Below are 25,595 nucleotides of genomic sequence, written 5' to 3'. Positions count from 1 at the left end.
ATTTGTCTATCCGGAAACTATCCATGACTGTGCCCGCTCCTGGGAAGAAGAAACCAAACACCTTTTCCCCTAGGCTCCCGTGTAGTTTAGTGGTTCCATCTTCGTTCATGACTGACCTCTTATAACGCCTGTCCAAGGACTTTGGGTCTAGCTCATCCAGTATCTCAACGTCAGGAAGGACTGAACCCAGATAACATGTGCCCCCCCAATTATTTGGTAAATAGGGGTAAGCCTTGTCGCCGCATATAAACATTGTCCCATGGGGTGGGACCAGGTGGGTGGATAAGCACTGGAGTCCCTTTACCACCCCATTAATCCTACTAACCCCCCTAGAGAATGTTATAGCCGTTATGTTGTGGTTGTGTTTATCTTGCAGTACTATTCGTAATGTAATCCCCGAGCTCCCTTGTCCCAGCTTCCCGGGGAGAGTGTAGGCGCATTCTGATTCTCCCATACGCAAGTGGCCGGAACCCTGGAGGCAGACCCTCCCTTTCTGTGGTTTGACCCAGACGGGGGCAGGCCTCTCGGCCACATGGGCAATCATTGACGGGCGATAATTAAATTGTCGATTGCAACTCTTGCCGTTGTCAACCCCTTCTCTTTCCAGTGTGGTGACTAAACATGGGGAATCGATAGGTTGTGAGCAGAGGTCATTGAGGGACAGAGGTAGCACTATCATGTGTATTCCTGTGGTGCCTGCTTGGGGAAAGCGCATGCACAACCAGCGGTGTGTCCTATTTTGAATTGTTGCCACCTCCCTGGCCACTTTCCGATATGTGTTTTCACCCTTCTTTGGGGCCTTATTCTGGGGTTGTGGCGTGAGTATGTATTCGATGCATGGTATGTAGTTCCTTTCGCCACCGGCCGCGCCAGGGGTCCAGACGCTGCACCGGACCTGCATTGTCATGTCTTTCCCTAGGCGTGTGCGTGTTTGTAGCTTAAAATCAGGGGTTCCCCATTTGTATCCTGGTTGGGCCAAGGTCTTAATGCTAGCTTGCCCGTCTTCCCGGAACTCTCGTTGCTTTTGTAGTACCATGCCAACGCGTCCAGGCCCTGCCGACAGTGCTAGCCAATTTATGTTCACCCAATTTGTGTGCAGGGCTTTCTGTTCGAAACATGGTAGTGATACTCTTTGTCCCCATGTTACGGTGAGGTGTCGGGTTTCGTTTTCGCATCTATTGGAATCGGAATTTCCCCTAGCTGCTGTCGCTATCAATAGTATTGTACCTATGTAGGCCCATCCTTACTGTGTTCTGGGGGTGTGGTGTCTGGTGCTTGTATGGCCAACTTACAGTGCGTGGCGTGGATCCACGAAGTCTTGCCCTCGCAAAAGACTGCCGTTGGTGTAGTCAGCAACGCCTGGACTGGTCCCTTCCACCTTGGTTCCAAGGCGTTCTTGCAGGTGAAGTGCTCCACGAACACCTGGTCTTTTTTCCTCTGGTGGAACACCTGGTCCACAAGTCTCCTGGGAGCGCCTGGTCTACAGGTCTCCAATTCATAGATTCAATTCATTCAATTCATAGTTTCATCAATCCTTCTCTCAGCATCCCATTACCTGTTTCCAACATCAATAAAAATAAAATTATAAAATTAATAAAAAATCAATCATCTCAACTCTCAAATCGAATCAAAAAATAAAAATAAACGAAAATTACTTCAGTGAGAGTTTCAACTAGAATTAACACAAACCAACCACCATTAACCTCCATTAACACAAACAAACCACCATTAACCTCCATTAACACAAACAAACCACCATTAACCTCCATTAACACAAACAAACCACCATTAACCTCCATTAACCTCCCCCTATTATTTATTTATTTTCACGAATAAGCAAATAATAGAAATAACCTGGTCTACTTCCAATTTCAATTCTGGTCAGTTCTGGTGTCTGGTCACACACAATGTTTTCCTCACCCACTGTGATTCGCTCAAAATAGATTCTCACTGTTATGTCTGAAATTAAGCTACCCTACTGGGTATTCGTGAAGGGGGTCCATCTTTCCCAACCCCTTCCTTCACACCAGCCACTTCACGTTGTCCACCATACTCACTGAATTGTCATCAATTCTGAAATTCGTCTCATGAAAACACATCCCAGAGTCTAGTGTAACAGCCAGACAAACACATAGACATGCTGAAGACCCCAGGGTACCCATCAAACTAGCTTGTCCCCAGATCAACAACACAGCGAAACATGTGATTTTACTAAAATAATCACTTACTCATAACTAGCTGGATAACTAGCATAACTAGCTCAACACCTGGAACTCATAACTAATACTCATACCACTAATTACTCATAATAACTCATAATTACTCATACCAATACTTACTTAAAATAATGTAATATCCCAATCTTCACCCTTTATGCAAATCGAAGCACCCCGGACAACCCACAACCAATATCAACCACTGTAGCCGCCTTCCCCTCCAGGCAACCACACACAGCCACATACATCTCCATGCACGTCACACAAGACAACAGCCAACGAGTGTGTCCACCACACAGAAACCTTTGGCAATGCAACAACCGAACACCCAGACAACCAACAACAAAACCCAATCCATTTCCATGGCTCATCAAGCAGTTCCAACTTAATCCAGCTTCACATACCGATTTCCCCAAAACTCGTGAAACTTCACCCCCATTTTGGAAAAACCCTGGACTAAACCCTGACACCCTAAATAACTTCAGACCCATCTCCAACCTACCCTTTCTGTCAAAAGTTTTGGAACGTGCTGTGGCCACTCAACTCAAACATCACCACTCTGCCAATAACCTGTATGAAACATCCCAATCCGGATTCTGCTCCAGCCACAGTACTGAAACTGCTCTCCTCAAAATCACCAGCGACCTTTTCTCTCCTCTGATGCCGGCAACCTCAACATTTTCATCCTCCTCACCTCAACGCCTCCTTTGACATCATCAATCACACCATCCTCCTCACCCTGTTTGGACCAGCTTGTGCCTATTAAACCCAAATCAGTTCACCCCCAAGCCTACAAGGACCACCTACAGCACTGCAAAGATGTCCTCTACTCCACCTACTACCCTCAAATTATCCACTCTGGCTCCGGAATCCCAAAAGCACTCTTCTCTACAATAAACAAACTAAATAAACAAATAAATAAACAAACTTTACAACGTGAACAAACTCCTCAGCTCCCTGGATACCGCCACCTTGCTCCACACACCTGTTGGTGCACACCTGTGCACTCACACCTGGTGCCACCTGCACCCTCCTTCCTTCCTGGACCATTCATCCAAAGCAAAATTGACAGCATCTACAACAGCTTAATCACCACAATTCACTCCCCCTTAAGGTGTCCCCCAAGGTTCAGTTCTTGGCCCCCTCCTCTTCGTCCTGTACCTATCCCCCCTTGGTCACTTAATCCGTCATGCACCATAGCCAATGCACCATGGTCTCCAATTCCACTGCTTCACCGATGACATCCAGCTTTTCCATCTCCACCAAATCGTGCTCCACCACCACCCACTCTATCCTGACAAACTGCCTAACTGAAATAAAATTCTAGCTTCAGATCAGCTTCCTCGAACTTAACTACGCTAAATCTGAATTAATCTTTATTCCCCCCAACATCGATGGTTTCCCAGTATCCACATCCGGAATCTTGGCATCATCATTGACCAAAACCCTCTCCTTTGAAAAATACACTAAACAGATCATAAAGACCTTAAACCTTAATCATAAAAACTGAAAAATGCTTCGCCATGGAATAGTCCACCACTCATGTAAATAATCATAAGAGTTCTGCGAAACATCTCCATCTTTAAAACTTAGCCAACCAAATTTAAACCACATGTTTTCCCCCCAAAAAACAAGTCACATTCTTTGTATATTGCCAACATTGTTCATCGTTTAAGTATCATCCAGACCTAAATTTTTATAAACCATCAACTTGTAGATGCATTTATTTATATCCCATTAACCCAAGAACTCTCAATTGCTTGGTTATATTTTAGTAATGTCATATATCCATATTTCCTTTCCAAATTGTTCCTGATATACACATTAATCCCATCTGTCTTCGTTTCCAGATGAACTCAAATCAGGAAATCAACACAAATCCTTATTACCTCCAATCAATTCAAAATTAAATCAAACAATTCAAAACCAGATCGGATCAGCGATCAGAAATCACTTTTCCAATCAACACATTCCAAGCAACAATTCATTCAAAGACCAAGCTTAAAAACACAACTCTCATCTTACTGTGACAAATAAGCAACCAACCTACTTCACACTAAACAAATAACTTTTCATCACCCCTTTCTTTTCCACCGCCTCTTACACTTAAACAGATCATAATTACTCACTCATACACTGTTGCCCATCACCCAGTTGCCCCAGACCCAAACACAGGTTTGAAATCCCAGTAGGTCGTTCTTCAATCCCAACCATCATGTGATCCCAACATCTCTCCATTTATTTCGTTCCTCATGGGGTTGGTGTTTTATGGCCTTTACCTCTTACCCAATCACACTGCACATTATTCCCCGTCCTTGATGGATAATTTTACATCCAGATGGGCACAGCATCCCATTTTTGGCGACCCAGCCCTAAAACAAGCCCCTGGACTCCTTGCAGGCTGGACCAAAACCCCCGGTTTAACGTGACTCAAATCCATCTCAAATCCCCACAGCTCGATCGAACACGTCACTGTACTCGACCCGGTTAAATTAAATTCCAAGCGTACTGTACCTGACTGACGCTTCCACAACAACAAAAAACTCGATATTCTCTGTCCACTAATTATGTACATGATTTTGGTTTTACCCACAATATAATGTCCCGATATTCTCCAGATTTAAGTCCTATATATCCTGTCGTTAAAGCAACACCCTGTAGACTGACTCCGCCTGTCGTTCTTCCAAGGTTAGTGAATTCCCTCTGACCTTTCCCTTGCATATCTCGAACAAAGGTCAACTAAACTTTAAAAGGTCAAACTTCGAATTGGGGTAACCAGCGCTTTATTATCCCACAAGTAATGCAAGTCCGGCGACAATGGACAAATGACCATTAATGTGGCTCTACATAGCATAATGCTAACTTCTACGAATCCAACAACCGTCACAATCCGTCCAAGGACCTTCCGTACGAGGCGTGCTTCACAATGCCCATCGCACATCCTTCCTCGTTCGCACAACGCTTCATCAACGCACCTCCTCGCGCCCACACCTTGGCACAAGCCACACCACATACCGACAGTTGAAACCTCGATATTCCTCCTTCCTCGGATCAGCGTTCTGTTGAAAACGTGACATTTCTGCCTAAATTATTGAATTTCCAAATACTCTCCCTGCAGCGCCCGTGAGGCAGCTTGTCCCACATTATCTGCCCTCAGACCCATATGCGTTTTAATAACTTAACCTTATCAGCATCGTTCGCCAGCATACCCTTTGTCCGGCGCATCGATCATCCCAAATGCTTCGATGCATCTTCCAGCCGCCACTCCGCACTGTACCTTACTGTATGAACAAGACTTTTTGGCTCCGGAAATTAATTACTCTGTCTAGAAATCGTTTAATTTAACCATCCTAAATAAATCCATCCATCTATCCATCTTATAAATCCATCTTAAATAACGTATTCGTCCTGTGACATTGCCTGGCATATATGTCACAGCCGGCCACTATTCCGACATGGCTCATGACTCATGTCTAATTCTGACAAGAAGATGAAGGATGAAGGACATGATATGAAGAAGAAGATTCTGACAAGATACTGACATGTGAACGTCCGACATCCAGCAAAGTCGAAATGACCCACAATGCATTTGGGCACACACTTCCTCTGAGAGTGGGCGAGTTATCGCCGGCACTCTGAGCAACCTCATCGCACCCGACCCCAAAATGCACTATATGACACCAATTTCAAAGGTGAGCTGCCTCAGCGATACATCCCACACATACAATCCACAATATCTGCCATTGAATGAACTCTTCAATTCAAGTAAAACACACATATTGATTCGAATTCTGCAACCATCTCCAAGAAACCGCTTCATATCAACAGTAGATCGACAAGGGCACTCCGGGTGCTTTCCTGACCCGATTTATATCAATTCGCTTCCCAAACAACTCCCAAACAGATGAAAATCCGGACTCAGTTCAGGACCTCGCCTGTTCTCTCGGATAGACGTTAAAATGGACATTCCCGGCCTGAATTTCCCCCAAGTCGAGCAGATCGCTTACAAAGTTTCACACCGAAACCCTCTGCTTTGCACATGACACACAGACAAACACATTGGCCAGACACACACGTCAATTAACATCCCAATATACATTCATTCCTCATTCATGTTACGTCTCTCATTCAAGGAAAAGGATTTTTTGGGACGGGTTTGGACGGGGGGTGGGTTGAGGTGGAAAGGGGAGGCAGGGCGGGGGGTGTTGGGGTGTTGCCTAGAGCCCCGGGGCTGAGCTCAGGTCTTGGGGGGGGGGGGGGGTGGGGGGTGTTGCCTAGAGCCCCGGGACTGAGCTCAGGTCTTGGGGGGGGTGGGGGGTCTTGGTCTGGTATCTGGTCCAGCGGCATCACTCGCTGTTTTACTTGTTTAACTACCTCCTTAATTGTTTTGTCCTGAACTTTGCTTCCTGAACTTGCTTCCTTTGGCTCTGAAGCTTCAAATTCCTACAATGCAGCTCCTGCTTCAATTTTCAATATTTCAAAACCTAACCTGTCCTTCTCACCTTGTGGCCACCTGGCCCATTTCCTGTGAGCTTATTTATTTTCTCTTGTCCACCAGATCCTGGCCTGCTTTATCTGGACCTCTTGTCTAGAACTTCCTGGCTTGACCTCGTAGTTGTCACTACCTTCTTGTCAAACCTACCTGGTACCTACGCATTTCACCCTTCCTGGCCATGTCCCTTTGGCCGTCTAAGTTTAGCCACAGCCCTTCGTTCCCTGGCATGCAATGGCATACCCCATCTTGTCTCTGGGCTGTTCCTTCCTGGAAAAATCTTGGCCACCTGGTTTCAGCCTATATGGCTGTCCGACCTCATTTTCCCCTCCTGGTGCTAACTGTAACTTTAAGCTTCCTGTTAAATCCTTACTGATATCCTGCGCAAAATCTATCCTTAGCTTTTTACCCTTAATGTTTATCCAGCGCAAATATTGTAACGTTACTCTTACTATCCTTACTTGTTTATCCTGGCTTTAACAAAGCTACGTCATTCTGAGGCCTAAATGAGCCTCTACTTACAATTTCTGTTCGAGTGCAGACAGCGGGGAAGACAAGGAGACTGAACCCGCGCGAGGGAGGAAGGTACGAATTTGGAAAGATAGCCCTCTGATATAAAACAACTCCCACCTTAATCAAATCAACGTGCCGGCGCCGGCCTCAGGTCAGCCTTCCTCCTGTCCATCGGGCTCCGTTTCCCGTCCTCCGCGTCTGTTGACACCCCACTCCTGGTACCATCTGTGGTGAATCAGCTCTTCGTTTGCAAAAGAAGTCCACAAATAGCCTGAAAAATGGCGCAGCTTTATTAATAACCAACTTATACGGATCCGGAGGAGGCCGACGTCTACAGCAATCTACAGCAAGAACATGCCACGTCAAGCCTTCCTGAAAACACATTGATTCCCAGTCCATTTATATAGGGACACGTTTTATCAGGAAATCTCCGAGGGAACAAACAACACTGGGAGAGGTTCCTCCCACCGTTATCATTCGGGGGAGTCAGCCCGTCCTTATCAATTGTTTTTCTGGGCTCCGAGAAAACAGAACTGTAACTCACAAAGAGAAGAGTGTATGCTTAGCCAAACAAACCCATATATTTTATGGGTTTGTGTACATGAGTAATCCAAAGCATGTTTATACAGAGTCATGCGTTTGCTGAGATTAAAACAAAATATATATAGTTAACGATAGGTTCATGTCATTCTACTTGCATTACGCAAAAAAACAAGCGCATGTGGGCGTGGTTTTACGACCAGCCTCGAAAAAAGCACACGTATACAATCTGTTCAGCATGACCTCATTTTAAGCTTTTCCTCATCCAAAACTAAAACGAAGCAAAAACCCTTTATTTACTTTATGAAATAGCATTTTTAGACATCATATAAATCATAACACATTAACACCCAACGTCTATAACTGAACTTTAGGCAATAACAAATCTACTACTTGACACCGGTACACTGAAATCAACACTCGTGGTACACTGAAATCAACACTCGTGGTACACTGAAATCAACACTCGTGGTACACTGAAATCAACACTCGCAGTACACTGAAATCAACACTCACCATACACTGAAATCTACACTCGCGGTACACTGAAATCAACACTCACCGTACACTGAAATCGACACTCGCGGTACACTGAAACAACACTCGCGGTACACTGAAATCAACACTCGCGGTACACTGAAATCAACACTCGCGGTACACTGAAATCAACACTCGCGGTACACTGAAATCAACACTCGCGGTACACTGAAATCAACACTCGCGGTACACTGAAATCAACACTCGCGGTACACTGAAATCAACACACGCGGTACACTGAAATCAACACTCGCGGTACACTGAAATCAACACTCGCGGTACACTGAAATCAACACTCGCGGTACACTGAAATCAACACTCGCGGTACACTGAAATCAACACTCGCGGTACACTGAAATCAACACTCGCGGTACACTGAAATCAACACTCGCGGTACACTGAAATCAACACTCCCGGTACACTGAAATCAACACTCACCGTGCACTAAAATCAACACTCGCGGTATACTGAAATCAACACTCGCGGTACACTGAAATCAACACTCGCGGTACACTGAAATCAACACTAGCGGTACACTGAAATCAACACTCACGGTACATGGCCACATCTTTCAAGTTACATACTCGGGGTACAAATACAACTTTGCGTGGGGGTAACATCGGGTTTATGGCAGCCCCCTCTCTAGGGGTTTGATTGACGCACGCTGTATGCACGAGTATATTTGTCTTCCTTTCCTTTCCTTCTCCTTCTCACCCGAAATGGAGGGGCCTGTCAAAGTGGTGAAAATAATAACCAGAAGGAGCTGGGGACATCCATCGTGTGAGGGAAACATTTCCAGCAGAAAGGGTCGGGGTGAGGGTGGTGGGAGAGGAGATGGATGAGTGGGGCGGGGGTGAGGGATGATGGGGAGGGAGGTTGAGGTGAACGGGTGGTGGGATGTGGGGGAAGTGTTGTGGTAAACAGGTGTTGGGATGTACTGGTAGTGGAATGGGGAGTTGGGATGAACTGGTGGTGGGATGGGGAGTTGGGGTAAGCGGGTGGTGGGATGGGGAGTTGGGATGAACGGGTGGTGGGATGGGGCGTTGGGATGAACGGGTGGTGGGATGGGGAGTTGGGGTTAACGGGTGGTGGGATGAGCGGGTGGTTGGATGGGGAGTTGGGGTGAACGGGTGGTGGGATGAGCGGGTGGTGGGATGTGGAGTTGGGATGAACGGGTGGTGGGATGAGCGGGTGGTGGGATGGGGAGTTGGGATGAACGGGTGGTTGGATGGGGGGTTGGGATGAGCGGGTGGTGGGATGTGGAGTTGGGATGAACGGGTGGTGGGATGGGGAGTTGGGGTGAACGGGTGGTGGGATGAGCGGGTGGTGGGATGTGGAGTTGGGATGAACGGGTGGTGGGATGGGGAGTTGGGATGAACGGGTGGTGGGATGGGGAGTTGGGATGAACGGGTGGTTGGATGGGGGGGTTGGGATGAACGGGTGGTGGGATGGGGAGTTGGTTGGGAAACGCCAATATATCTGTGTTTTGAATAAATCTGTCAGTGAGCCATGGGATACGTTTTCTCGTTATAATATAGATTGCTCCCCTGTGACATCTTGAAACAAATATACCAACCTTCATCCATTATGATTTATCAACAGAATGTACAATTCATGATTCATTCAAGTTGTTGGTGTGATTAATGATTCATTCGTATTCGACTCACTCACTTGAAGGAACGGGCACTCTGGTTTGTATTGTGAGAAGTTCAAATGACAATAGAAACAATAGAAAATGCAGATGTTGATATTATTATTAAGAACCAAAATCTTTTTCCTTTGGTTCTTTCTTTTTTTGACTCGTTTCGTTGATCAAAGTGATTCATCCAGTTTTGTTTTTAAACTTTATGCTTTTTACCTTTGTCACCATTCCAAGAACGCAATGCTGGGCCCAAGGGATCATTTGATAAAAGGTGGCAGAAAATTTCGATATCAGGATCAATAGACAAAAGCCAAGAGGACAGTAGACCTTACACCTCCTCTAGAATTTTGTACACTCCCTTTACAGCAGGAACATCACTTTATTCGATTTGAATCCAACGATAAATTCATGTGTCCATGATTGACAGGTGAGCAGTGGCTATAAGCTCTAATCAGACTTGAAAACAAATGAAAAAGTGGGAATTACATCTAATAAACACACATTGTGATGCATAACAAGCCAGAGGGGCATCCAGTGCGTCATGCCTTACACACTTTAATAGAATATGCAGATTGAATTCATTGATTAACCATGGCGACGTAAAATATGAACATTAATTTGGACCATGGTAAATTGTTATTGGTGTGTGCACTAGGTGACGAGACTCCAATAAGATGGCTCGGCCGCACAAACAAGAAGCAGTCCTGGTGGGGCAGGATCGCCCATGGGGTGCGAGTATGTGCCTGTGGGGCTGCACCCAACTGCACGACGAGTCCATTTCCCTGCACCTGTGACGTCAACTTGGACACTCGGTAAATCTGACAACATTGATGATCATGCACTGCTCTCGACCCCCAAACCCTCCCCACTCCACCCGTCAATTACCACCTGTGGTTGTTTTCCTCCTGGTTTTCTGACTTGCCAACATTTAGCTTGTTCCCTCATTCTGTCCGCCATCTTTGCCGTTCTCTCTTCCCCCATCCAGACCAAATGTCCGACCCATCTCAGCCTGTATTTCACCAATCTCCTCGTCAAGTTCATCTTTACACCAATCTTCTCCCTCAATTCATCCATCCTCCTTCTATCCACCCTCTTCACTCCCGCAATCCTCTTGACCCAGGTGTTCTCGCAAACCTGCAGCCTCTGTTGTTGTCTCTCAGTCAGTGCCACCGTCTCCAGATTGTAAAGGTAGGCCGGAATGTCACACAACAACCGTTGCTTTCAATCTCCTAGAAATCTTTCTGTCTGCCATTACACCCTCCACCCTCCTCCACACATTCGCACCTACCTGAATCCTCCTCCACACCTCTGCCTCTGACTTACCATCCCCGGTCACTGGTCCACCCAGATACTCAAACCTATTTCCTTGTCTGATCATCTTCCCCTCTAACCTGATATTCATTTTATCAGGTCATCATAACCTAACATCCCTTCTTCCCCTCTAACCTCTAACCTGATATATCTGCTGCCCGACCCACATCACCTCCGTCCATGCCATGCTCGTTTTCAGCCCATCTTTCCCAAGTTCCCCCTTCCACTTCCCCAGTACTTCCTGCATCTCGCGCGCACTCTCCACCACAACAACCAGTTCTTCTGCATACAATATCCTCCCCAGAACATCTTTCATGTTTACCTTCCTGCTTACCAGCTCCATCACCATGATAAACATGAGTGGGCTGAGAGCACTTCCCTGCCTCAAACCGATGTTCACATTTAACTCCTCCGACATCCCATTACCAACCAAAACTCTTCCCTTCTTTCCTTTGTCCATCCTTTCACCAACGTAACTTCTGCCTCTGGCCCTATACCATCCATATCAGTGTCGCCATCACCATCTCTCGAGAGACATTGTCGTAAGGCCTTATCCAGGTCCACACACCCCAATGCCATTCCTTGCACCTCCAACATCATCTCCAGCAGCTGTCTCAGCATGAACATCCCATCTGCCATTCCCCATGCCCTTTCTAAACCCCGCTGCTCTTCACTTATCTTCTTCTTCACACTCTTCCTTTTCCTCCAATCAAGATGCCTCTCCAGCACCTACGTGACATGACTAAGGAGTGTATTGCACCTGTACTTCCCCGGATCTTGAACATGACAGTTCCCCTTCCATATCAGCTCCGCTATGCACGATAAAGTCCCCCACAATGCACAGCATCACCTCCATCCCAACCATTCCCTTCGTCCTCTTCAGTGCATCCCTGAACTCCTGCTTCTCTTACCTACACCTTACTGTTTGTGGCCCAGATACTGACATAACTCACACCATTTGCCACTGTATCACCACCCATGCCATAATTATCCATCCCTCCCACCTTTCCACTTTGACCACCTGCTTGGGGATCTCTTCCCATACTATTCTTCCTACGCCATTACTCCTTCCATCCCCACCCACATGCAAAAGCTTGTATTCTCCTACCAACCTCCTCGCCCTGTCCCCTATCCATCTGGTCTCGTGCACACACAACACTTCCAATCTCCTTGTCTGCATCATCTCCACCACCTCGATTCCTATTGATCCCACATTCAGACTACCTCGCCAAACCTCATTCCTGAACCGCTACACATCTGGCATAACTAGTACCATCTTTATTAGTTTGGGACACTCAGGCAATCAATCAGCAGCACTGCCCGAGCTGACCTGCTTGACCTTTTACCCTAGGCAGTTATAATCCTTTGTGCGCCCACACACACACACACACACACACACACACACACGCACACACACAATGCTCTTTCTTCACTCACTCTCCTCTCCCCCTCCCCACCCTCAAGGCACTCAAGGCAAAGTAAATAAATAGCACCGCAAAGCGGGCATAACCCCTCAGCCCCATGCATCGTGCAAACCAATTTCAAGATGGCTGCCGTGGCGGCCATATTGAAAATCACAGCATGCCCATTTTCGAAAGGAACCTTCCTCTACTCAACCCCAACCCACACTGCAAAAATGGATTTAATCGGACAAGCCGTTCTGCTCGAAATTGACGGAAACCAAAAGTTGACGGACGCCCAGACGACGCCCGTGACGACAATACACCTTAGCCCAATATGGGCTGAGGGGTGAAAAGTAACATTTCAAAGTAAACACCGGAAATGCTTTTCACATTCAATTCATGCCATTCAGTTCGACAGTTCTCTCCCCCACACAATCCTCCTCATCTCCCCCACACAATCCTCCTCATCTCCCCCACACAATCCTCCTCATCTCCCCCACACAATCCTCATCGTCTCTCTCACGCAATCCTCATCGTCTCTCTCACGCAATCCTCCTCATCTCCCTCACGCAATCCTCCTCATCTCCCCCACACAATCCTCCTCGTCTCCCCCACACAATCCTCCTCGTCTCCCCCACACAATCCTCATCGTCTCTCTCACGCAATCCTCCTCATCTCCTCCACACAATCCTCCTCGTCTCCCCCACACAATCCTCATCGTCTCTCTCACGCAATCCTCATCGTCTCTCTCACGCAATCCTCCTCATCTCCCCCACACAATCCTCCTCATCTCCCCCACACAATCCTCCTCATCTCCCCCACACAATCCTCCTCATCTCCCCCACACAATCCTCATCTCTCTCGCGCAATCCTCATCGTCTCTCTCACGCAATCCTCCTCATCTCCCCCTCACAATCTTCCTCGTCTCTCTCGCGCAATCTTCATCATCTCTCTCACACAATCCTCCTCATCTCCCCCACACAATCCTCCTCATCTCCCCCACACAATCCTCATCTCTCTCGCGCAATCCTCATCGTCTCTCTCACGCAATCCTCCTCATCTCCCCCTCACAATCTTCCTCGTCTCTCTCGCGCAATCTTCATCATCTCTCTCACACAATCCTCCTCATCTCCCCCACACAATCCTCCTCGTCTCTCTCGCGCAATCCTCATCGTCTCTCTCACGCAATCCTCCTCATCTCCCCCACACAATCCTCCTCGTCTCTCTCACGCAATCCTCATCTCCCCCACACAATCCTCCTCATCTCCCCCACACAATCCTCCTCGTCTCTCTCACGCAATCCTCCTCATCTCCCCCACACAATCTTCCTCGTCTCTCTCACGCAATCCTCCTCATCTCCCTCATGCAATCCTCCTTATCTCCCCCACACAATCTGCCTCATCTCCCTCACGCAATCCTCCTCATCTCCCTCATGCAATCCTCCTCGTCTCTCTCACGCAATCCTCCTCATCTCCCCCACACAATCTGCCTCATCTCCCCACACAATCCTCCTCATCTCCCTCACGCAATCCTCCTCATCTCCCTCATGCAATCCACCTCATCTCCCCCACACAATCTGCCTCATCTCCTTCACGCAATCCTCCTCATCTCCCTCACGCAATCCTCCTCATCTCCCCCACACAATCTGCCTCATCTCCCCCACACAATCCTCCTCATCTCCCTCACGCAATCCTCATCTCCCTCACGCAATCCTCCTCATCTCCCCCACACAATCTGCCTCATCTCCCCCACACAATCCTCCTCATCTCCCTCACGCAATCCTCCTCATCTCCCCCACGCAATCCTCCTCATCTCCCTCACGCAATCCTCCTCATCTCCCTCACGCAATCCTCCTCATCTCCCCCACACAATCTGCCTCATCTCCCTCACGCAATCCTCCTCATCTCCCTCATGCAATCCGCCTCGTCTCTCTCACGCAATCCTCCTCATCTCCCCCACACAATCTGCCTCATCTCCCCACACAATCCTCCTCATCTCTCTCACGCAATCCTCCTCATCTCCCTCATGCAATCCTCCTCATCTCCCCCACACAATCTGCCTCATCTCCCCACACAATCCTCCTCATCTCCCTCACGCAATCCTCCTCATCTCCCTCATGCAATCCTCCTCGTCTCTCTCACGCAATCCTCCTCATCTCCCCCACACAATCCTCCTCGTCTCTCTCACGCAATCCTCCTCATCTCCCCCACACAATCTTCCTCGTCTCTCACACGCAATCCTCCTCATCTCCCTCATGCAATCCTCCTCGTCTCCTTCACACAAGCCTCGTGAAGGAAAACCGAGCCTAGCCCACAGGCACAATGGCAAAACACAGTCTGCCCAGCCGAACCACTGCACCTCACTGTAGGCCGAGCCATGTCCACAGGTACAAAGATGAATCCCCACCTGATGCTCCGAACCACTGCACCTCACCGAGTGTCGAGCCGAGTCCACAAGCACAAAGATGAAACACAGCCCCATGCGCCGAACTACTGCACCTCACAGCGTATCGAGCCATGTCCACAGGCCCACTACACTACACTACCCAAATAAAGGGGCAGGCAATCAATAATAATAAATGGGTGTGTGTGTGTGTGTGTGTGTGTGTGTGTGTGTGTGTGTGTGTGTGTGTGTGTGTGTGTGCGTGCGTGCGTGCGTGCGTGCGTGCGTGCGTGCGTGTGTGTGTGTCAGTGCGTGCGTCTCCTCCAAAACCAAGAAACCTAGTGGCCCCAATGTTTCATGCATACTTGTTGAACTCAAAGAGAGTGCACGAATGAAAACTGTGTGTTTGGTTGTGTTAAAACCGACCCTTTTTGAAGATGATTAACGGGGTGATCATGACAAAGAACCGAAATATTAAAGCCTTACCAAAATGGCAGTCCGCCATCTTGGTCAGCACTCTGTGAGACATTGCTCGGTTCTTAATCCACCATTTTGTTTCGGCCTATTAAAATGTGCCTTGGCTTGGAAACACTATCTACTCTCATGGACTAATTAAAGCATATAATCAAAATCTGAATTTTGATTTGAGGATTGGATCCCATAAACTTAATCGGTATCGAAATCTGGAGTGAAACCTGAAAAATTTAACATTAGCGATTCTTATAACTAAGTGTATTTATTTAAGCATGGCTGTACTACTCATTCTGCACTGTTGTCTTAATTCACATCTCTAGAGGATGGGGTGTTTTTTGAAAATGCAAAATGCTTCAAGTTCAACTTTATTCCCATTTGTAATAATATCATTAATGTGATTGTAAACAAACAGGATATGGAGAAACAGAATGAACAAAGCACAAGTGCTTATTCTTCTTCTTCTTCAAAGCATGATGGAGAAACTCAGCTATACATGAGATTGCCAAAGCATCAACATATAAAAATAACATAAATTTTATTATTCCCTGTGTTTTTGGCAACATGCACCGCCCAGATCTTCTTCAAATTCAACGAGAAACTGAAAACGTTGCAGAGAAAGTATGCTTCTGATATAATTTGTCTTCAATCTCTGAAAGCATGACAGAGAAACTCAGCTATAGATTACTGAAAGGCTCCTTCATTCGCAGCTGTTATGTCTGGATGTATGGCATATGTATAGTCTCACGGCTCTGAAAATGCCATAAAACTAAAGAAGAAGAAGAATATCCCTCCTCCATATTCAGCGAAGCGATGGGTGGGATTTTGAGAGAGACCTGCGGTGCCGGCGCCATGTTGTTCACACACCTCGGATTAAGAATGTATACATGACAAGTTGAAGGTGACGGAAAACGGGTTGGTAGGAATCGAAAGTGGGGTTTTATATATTTATTTATTTATTTATTAGCCATGATCAGATGTGAACTGACACTGCGTGCGGAATCATGGAGGGTGGTGATATGTGGCCCTCAATGTGGGAAAGCTCATGATGGGACACAGCCAGTTAACTAGAGTGATACCTTGCATGTTGGCTACAGGTCGTTACAGGTCCATCAGTCTGTGTCAATCCTTGCGAGTGGAATGGAAGCGAAACATTGTGTTTTTAAAATTGCTCGTATTTTCCATCCAATATGGGTTTTGACCACACTAGAACGGGTCTGAGGGTTTTCAGAAACTTAACGGGCGAGCCATTCGGAGGCAAGGTCATTTTGCTTGGCGGTGACTTCTGCCAAGTCCTACGAGTGGTAAGGCGAGGTTCGTGGGCGCAAATAATGGATGCTTGCATTAATACTCTGCTCTTCGGCTGCACTTCCACATTTATTAGTTGGGAAAAACATGCCAAATTCCTCCTACAACGTGGTAATGCTGAACTAACAAATGCTTCCAGGAAACGCTGCAATGGGCCGATTGTAATACGTCACTGATGGCATGGGCGTAAAAAGATAACATAAGTTTGCAAGCAACAATGCAGCGGACAAGCTAGTAATCATTTGTTCATACATGTATATTTCTTTCATCACACAAGTTGTTTGTGTACCCACAAAATGTAGTGAGTTTTATAACTTTCCAAAAAAACAGCTGTGGCTGCATCTTACAGTTGAAATGTGTGTCAGTGTTGGAACTGTGGAAACAATCATTTATCTGCAACTAAAATTAAAGTAATAATCAAAAACAGTCGCATTGGATCAGAAGTCGGATCTCGGGAAGGAAAAAAACTGGAGATTTGGAAGGGGGTTGGCTTGGGAGGGAGTGGGGGAGCAGGGATTACTGGGGGTAGAAAAGATAATGGATCTGAGATGGTGATGAACCCTGTCTGGAAGACCTGGAGGGAACAATGAGGTTGAAGGGAATATGGAAGTTGATTCCACAAGTGGGGTAAAAGAGGAATGAATGAGTGGAAGTGAGCAGTGGTCCTGGATTGAGGGAGTTCCACCTGAAGGGCGATACAGACGCACCCTCGATAAACCTGCGAGTAGGGGGGAGACAAAGCACGGAGAGAGCTTATGCCTAAGTCACACATAGGCGGATTTGTCGGCGACTACTGGCGACTGAAAAAATCGCCACCATCCGCCGACAATCGTAATGAAACCGTAATGGACGGTCGCCTGTAGTCGTGGTTATTCTCTCCAGGTCGGCTGCAGTCGGCAAGAGTCGCAAAGGGGCCAAAAAGTTTTTTAAATGTTTAAAAACGGCGCGCTCAGTCGCAATGGAAAAAAATCCGCCATGCTGTCGTGATGGAACCGCCATGCTGTCGTCGGTATCCGTAATAAGAGTGTAAAGCGGCCGCAACCCAGTCGCTCATAGTCTTCCGCAATCACCCCAGCAGCTAGCACGGCAGAGATGCGAATGCCATACGGCCTTCCTGCGGCATCTTCCTGACTACGGGCCGACACTGTTGCGGCTGCATATCGACTACAGAAGAACTGCCACGTCTCCCCTGCGGCTATGGGAGACTGACGACGACAGCAGTAGGACTAGTGGCGGCCGAGTTACGGCCATTGGCGACAGAGATACGACTGCCTGGCGACTGCATTACGACATACCACGATTCCATGGCAAGACAGGATGGTGTGAGGGTCTCCGTGGAGTGAGGTCCTGTGGTGCCGACAAGGATATGGCTTTATTGTTTGGACTTGGGACTTTTGGGAACTTTATTTTTGGGACTTTGGTCCTTTGGAAACTTTATTTATGGGACTTGGGACCAGTGGAAATAATTTGTTGGACTTTATTTCCATTCTCTCTCCCTGCAGAAAAGTTTGATTATTACATTACAATGATACATCTTTGTTAACTTTGTTATTGTACATCAAACATCTTTATGCTTCATGTCATACATCATTGAAATGAATAAAGTGAAATGTAAAATAGAGAAATAAAGATTTAAAAAGTTGTGTGAATCGTCTCCAATCGCCGGCGGTCTTATTGCAGTCTTGCGGACGTCGGAGTAAACCGCCACCCGGCCCCAATGCAGTCGCCGCGATCCGCCATCGGTCGTAATCTAGCCGCCAGACTGTCGCCACGCTGCCGCCGTGCATCCGCAATGCAGTCGTCGTCGATCTTCGACAGTCGCCATCCCACTCGGTGCGTCGTCGCAATGCAGGCGCAATGTGGCCGCCTGCCGCCTGACCATATTTGCCGCCTGACCATATTTGACCGCCCGACATCGCCAGTAGTCGCCGAAAAATCTTGATCGCCGGCAGTCGCCGGTAGTCGCCAAAATATCCGCCTATGTGTGACCTAGGCATTAAGGTACAAGACCAGAAAGGAGGTGGTAGAAGAAAAAGAGACACCGACCTGTCTGTGATGGCAAGGTGACATGCTCGTGCACTCAGCTTCATCGCAGGAGATGACAATGATCTTGATATGGGGGGTTTTCCTGAAGATCCTTTGGATTAAAAGATGGGATCCTTGTCAGGATTGAAAGACATATTCCAAGTGTTTTTTTTTACCAGCTTACGATTCTATCAAGGTGTGAAGGGAGGGAAGAGGCTGCTCTATCTGAAGGATGAGGGATGTCATGGCAGAGAGAGGGGAGTCATCAGTAAATAGAAAAAAGGGATTTTCCAGAGGGTCAAAGAGATCATGAATGAAGATAAAGAATAGGATAAGGCCTAGAACACTGTCTTGGGGGCACTCGGGCCTTGACATTCTTCCACAATATAACCTGCCATCTTCCTGTTTGCTATTTCCAAACCCATAACATCATCCCATCGTTTAATGTAATTGTCATGTTTGACGGTAGCTGGTTTCTTCTTTCCACTTGTCACCGTACTCTAATATTGTAGTGCGTTGCACTCAGAATGGGGACGACATTGTTATGTTTTAACATACATCTCACTGCTCTAACATTTTCTTCGAATCCAAATACGTTTAATTAAATGGCTCATGTACTTGTCTTTGTTGTTTGTTTGTTTTCTTACTTGACAAACACAAGTTTGTTTTTGTTGTATGATGCCAACCCAAGAGGTTCTTCCACTGGAGGAACTCTTGTCAAGATGTTTTCAAACTTGTCACTGATTTCTGAGCCTCAAATTGTGCTGTGCAGTGTCCTCACAACATTGGGAACAGTCATTTCCTGTTAAAATCCCATCACGGTTTCCTTTTTTTTTTAAAGAAGTATCGATAAAGCTTCACATTGAAAAATCGAATCGGGGCAATTTGTGGGAATCTGATTCACACTAAAGGACCTTGATAAATGCAAAAAAAGTTTCACAGGTAATCTGTGAACCTTGAGACAAATAACGGTTAAACAACTCAAAAACACCATATGGACACGTTCACTGGCTTAAAACAAATACAGCAGTAAAAGTTGTTGGATGAAGATGATGTTTCATCATGAATGTCCACTTGAGGATAACCTGGAGGGGCAGATCCACTAGATCAAGGTCCTTAAAGAAAATAATATGCCGTGCCATGTGCACATGGCGGGTTTATGGTGGAATGGATGCCATTGTTGGTACTGTTCGTGAGAGTCATCAATCTCAAACTTTACATGTTACATCATAAACATCCGTACGAGGATATTATTAGCCCCGTTGGACTGAGTCCGAAACGGGGGCTTATGGATTGGGTCTCGTCCGTCTGTCCGTGCATGCATCCGTAACCATATCTCGTACACGTATAAACCAATTTTGTTCATACTTGGCCTAAAGACAACAAATGATGGTATACATATGCACATCATATTGTTTCGCGATGCGATCAAAGATGGCCGACTGGCGGCCATTTTAGTTGTAAAAAAACACATGTTGAACACGTCCTCAACCATTTCTCGGACATACATTTACTGATCTTATTAAAACCTATCAAACAGATAATGAATGACGGCTTATATATGCTCGTCATTTTCTTTCGAGATCAGATCCAAGATGGCCGACTGGTAGACTGGCGGCCATTTTAGTTTAAACAAAAAACCCTGGTATTGAACACGTTCTCAACTATTTATCAGACATGCATTTACCGATCTTGTTCAAACTTCGCACACAGATAAAGGATGATGGTCATTTATTTTCCAGATCAGATCCAGGATAGCCGACTGGCAGCCATTTTGTTACTTAAACGTGTCCCCAACCATTTCTCGAACATGCATGGACCGATTTTCTTCAAGCTTTTCACAAAGACAATACATGAGTATACATGTGCAGACGATTTTGTTTTGTAATCCGACCAATGATGGCCGACAAAATTACTAAAATCACGGGGGCTAAGACTGAGAAACTGAGAACCCAATGAGGTCAAAATGAGGCCTGAGCAGGTGCCATCGGGTTAAAGACACTTTGAGGAAACCAAAACAACAATATGATGAGCAGATCAAATTATATTCTTGCGCCTTGTCAAAGTAATCCTTTTAGCAGCGATACTCTCGGATGGATGTAAAACCTTACTCTCATTGGAACAATTATGAAATGTCAGGAATATTGCATAGAAAGCCTGTATTTGCCCCTTGAACTGATGATGTCATTCCATTTTTGTCATATCGTATAGATAGCTTCCTTTTTTTTCCTAAAAATTGTAAACATTTTCCAAAAAAAATCCATTGACATTATGGGGTATTATTTGTAGATCAGTGAAAAGAAATCTCAATTTAATCCATTTTAAATTCAGGCTGTAACACAAGATGTGAAAAAGTCAAGGGGTGTGAATACTTTGTGAAGGCCCTGTAATTCTCTTTGATATTAACTTGTAAAGGAAACCCGTGTGACCAATCGCACACTGACCCTTCCTGTCATTCTTGGGTGAGATGGTGGGTGGAATCTATATCCCCAAGTTATCAATGGCTGCTGTTTATATTATCATGTCATGTCTTCCATACAATGACCGTCAGACTTGCAAGACCTTCAAAAGTTATCCTCCTTTGCAAATCACCTCAACCATCTTTGTTCATTCCCAGGAATATGGCACCAACCCGAGCTCCTTCTAAACCAGGCCTTCCAGTCACACAGCTCTTAATTGGAATAAAGAAAGAAGCAACAGAGAAAGAACCAACCTATCATGTGGGACCACTACGCTGCTATGGAGACGGTATGTCCCATCATGGTTTTACATGAATACTGACTCATGTCACCCATGTGTGTTTGCATAAAAGTATTGTTTAGTTGTTATGTATATTGTTTGTACATTCAAGGCTCTGCCATCAAAATTTGGCCACCCTCAAAATGAATGTATCTTTATTTTTATTGTTAGCATCAAGGTTGTTACTTCTTTTTAACTAGGCTCGGTGCTATAATGCTTAGAGTGTCTGATCGAAGTCTGCAAAGTCAGCAGCTTAATTCCAATCCCGGCCAAGCAAAGATTTTAAAAATGCTTTGATGCTCAGCATTTCAATATGACCTCCGTCAATGGAACATTTTATTGAAGTACTAGCCGAAAGCACCCGGCATTGCCCGGGTTCTTTTTGAATGAATTTACTACTATAATTCAGCTTTTACTCGTGGCCTTAGAAGATTCATTACTATAATTCAGCTCAGCTTTTAATTGTGAAATGGGCCCAGCCCGGCTGAGGTGGCCTCGACCGGCCTCGCCACCTAGCCTATAACCTTCCCTGGGCCCGGCCTGACATTTTTGGTGCTTTTTTAATGAATTTACTACTACAATTCAGCTTTTACTCGCAGCCGTAGAAGATTGACTACTATAATTCAGCTCAGCTTTTAATTGCGAAATGGGCCCAGCCTGGCTGAGGTGGCCTCGACCGGCCTCGCCACCTAGCCTATAACCTTCCCCGCGGCCCGGCCCGACATTTTTGGTTCTTTTTGAATGAACTTACTACTATAATTCAGCTTTTACTCGCGGCCGTAGAAGATTGACTACTATAATTCAGCTCAGCTTTTAATTGCGAAATGGGCCCACCCCGGCCTCGACCGTCCTCGCCACCTAGCCTATAACCTTCCCGGGGCCCGTGCCGACATTTTTTGTTTCAGAGGTTTCCTCCTATCATTCACCGTTCAGGAGATTAGCACGTGCAGACAAACAAACAAACAAACAAACAAACAAAAACTTTCTTTTATATACGTATATAGAAGAAGAATAAATAGGTTTATGTGTGTCGTTGGTTGGTATCTCCATATGCGGTTTCTGAAGGTGGAATAGAGTCCTCCCAGGTCTCATAGTATCCCCCTCTGTTTTAATAAGGGATCACGGTTGATGGACCAGTTTGTGAAGTTTTCTTGTTTTCAAGGATTCGTTCCGAGTGTTCTTTTTAAGATTGTCACCGAGCACCAAACAGCTTCCAACTGTACTCCGTTTGTGGTAATACTCCCAGGGATGGTTTTTAACTCAAAATAGGTGTACGGATGGGTATATCCAGGGGTACACCTATCAAGGATTACAATCTCCATAAGGTTCTTCTTCCTCATTAAGTCGCTCCAATTATCACTGCTATGATTTCGGCATTTTACAGCTTCCATGATCTTTTCACTTGATTTTTTTTTAAATCCTGCTATTTTGTCATTTTCCTGATGGCTGCGTTGTTTAGGCCAAAATCGCTGGATACAGAAACCTCAATTAGCAATGCCTTATTTTCCTTTTTGTACCTAAGTACTACATCCGGTCGCAATGCTTCGTTTTCTACATTTACGCTGGATGGAATCTTTAAGTCGTACGTGAGCGTTACTTCCTTGTTTTCAATTATCATTTTTAGCCCACCTGCACTTGAGTCCGGTGATCTTATGCAATAAAGCAGTCAGTGTCCGTGGGTCAGTGAGTGAGTCCATAAACACTTCAGTCATTTTCGCTTGAACCAAACACGATTTTGATGCAACTTGGCCACAAGCATCATATTTGATGCCTAACGAAGGTGTATTTACTGCATCAAAAATCTGCGCTCAATAATGGGGTCTATGACGGTTTTTTTGATAATATATTTATAACCACAAATGATACAACGATAACCTTTGGTTTATATGATACAGAAACTCATAAAGGTTTGTGCACACCATCAATACACTTCAATGTGAGCATCAATTGTCACGCGCATGACATCAAGGTGGTACACGAGTCTTGCCATGTTCAGCTCAGCATATACCTAGTCAGGTTCACTATGTTTTTTCGTTCAAAATCATGGTAGATTAGCAAACCTATACATTTTTGGAAACGTTATTACATGGAAAATCTGAAAATCAATGTTTACATTTGCCAATTCCGACCAATTCGATTCGACCAATTCGACCAATCGACCAATTCCATTCGACCAATTCGACCATTCGACCAATCGTTTTGATCGACCATTCGACCAATTCGATCGATTCGATTCGATTCGATTCATCGAATTCGATTTGATCGACCATTCGACCAATTCGATTTGTCAATCAATTTGACCGACCTTTGCTTGTGTGGAACGGACTGTGAAAACGATGCGGACTATATTGTCGGATACGACACACAGGACAGTGATGACGAACTCTAAATGGCATATTCTGTAATCGTGTATGTTTGATGCCATTGACTGCCTGTGTATATTTTGTCATTGACTGCATGTGTAGATGTGAAGTTATACTGACTGCATGTGTATATATGATTTTGCTGACTGCCTGTGTATGTTTGGTGATATTAATTATTGTGACACATTTTGATGTTATTAACTGCCTGTACAAAATGATAACATGTATTTGATTATGCAACTTATCGCGAATATAAAGACAGTATTTTGCAATTCAAAACCTTTGATTCGTGTCTTACCATTCCCCATAGCACTAATTTGATACTTTCATTGGATTCCTTGTCCCTGAAAATATAGGTTTAGTATATTTTTAAAAGTTTTTAGGGTAATTAGAGGCAGAAATAGAATAAAATATGTATTTTACAGTGGCCATTTTGAAAATCCAAAATGGCCGCCATACAGGTATCTCTCCAAATGTAAACATTGATTTTTAGTTTCCTTATGCTATAACCTTTCCAAAAATGTATAGGTTTGCTAATCTACCATGATTTTGAACGAAATATAATTTATTGACATAGTGAACCTGACTAATGTTTGGGTCCACCAGTGCGCATGCAGCTGTGATCCGAGAACAAAGATCCTGCAGGTTTTCCACCTTGGTGCTGTAGACAACATCTTTGATAAACTCCTACGGAAAAAAATGAAGGAGGGTTATGTGTGGTGATCGTAGGGACCAGGTGGTTGGTCCGTCTCGGCCAATCCAGCGACATGGAAACTTTTCATTCAGGACAGCTCGAACGACTAAGGCCCAATGAGGGGGAGTCCCATCCTGTTGAAAAATGAAATCGGGTTGCAGGTCTTCAATCTGTGGGAAGCGAATCCTTCCAACATGTTCATGTAAATTGTTGAGTCACTGTATCCTCCACAAAGAAAAACAGACCCATCAAGCGGTCATGGAGAAGGCCACGCCACACATTGACCTTTGATCTGTCGTGTTTGTGTTCAATGACCATGTGGGGTGGGGGGGGGGGGGGGGTTCAGAGCTCCAGACCCTCAAATTGTGCTGGGTTGACCTCCGATACATGAAAGCAAGCTCCGTCTGTGAGCATGACTTTTCTGAGGTAATGTTTTTCATCCTCTTTGACTGAGCATTTCCAAGGCTTTGGGTATTTTATGATAATGATATGATGAACTTTCAGTCTTTTATGTAAAACCCTGTGTACAGTGGTGGTTGGTAGTCCCAGTTCTCTGGATGCAAAAGTCGGATTGATTTTCTGGGACTTTGTTGAAATGATTCACGCACTCGTTCAACGTCTGCTGCACTTGTGCTTGGTCGACCTGTACTTTTCTGTTTCTGACAACTTCCAGTCTCTTTAAACCTCCCGGACCACTCTCTACTGCGATGGCGGATACTAGTCCGCGATGGCGGATTCCTTCCATACCCTCTACGGAAATTATACAGAACTTGCGTGTCGGATCTCGTCTCAATTAACTCTTCGACGCACTGAGCTTTCTCCTGTGGAGTCGCCATTTTCTTTTACATTAAACCACCAGGCCTGAATATATAGAAAACCTTTTTAGACGAATGGGAGCGGGCATTCCGGGAAAGTGGAAAAACTGGTGTCACGGCTACGGCCAGAGCATTTTAAATAAA

At 45.6% G+C, this 25,595-nt stretch overlaps 1 protein-coding gene across 1 annotated transcript in view; it reads left to right on the top strand.

Annotated features, from left to right (window-relative positions):
• LOC137433375 (contactin-associated protein-like 5) overlaps nt 1–25,595 on the top strand; it is a 229,552-nt gene that overhangs the window by 17,430 nt on the left and 186,527 nt on the right. Inside the window, exon 2 of the mRNA XM_078785231.1 lies at nt 21,458–21,588. Within this exon, the coding sequence (XP_078641357.1) occupies nt 21,458–21,588 (131 nt within the window). The remainder of the gene's footprint in view (nt 1–21,457; nt 21,589–25,595) is intronic.

The sequence above is a fragment of the Myxine glutinosa genome, chromosome 10 (assembly GCF_964187855.1).
Source record: "Myxine glutinosa chromosome 10, kmMyxGlut1.1, whole genome shotgun sequence".
NCBI lineage: Eukaryota > Metazoa > Chordata > Myxini > Myxiniformes > Myxinidae > Myxine > Myxine glutinosa.
This window is presented reverse-complemented; position numbering and strand designations above follow the sequence as displayed.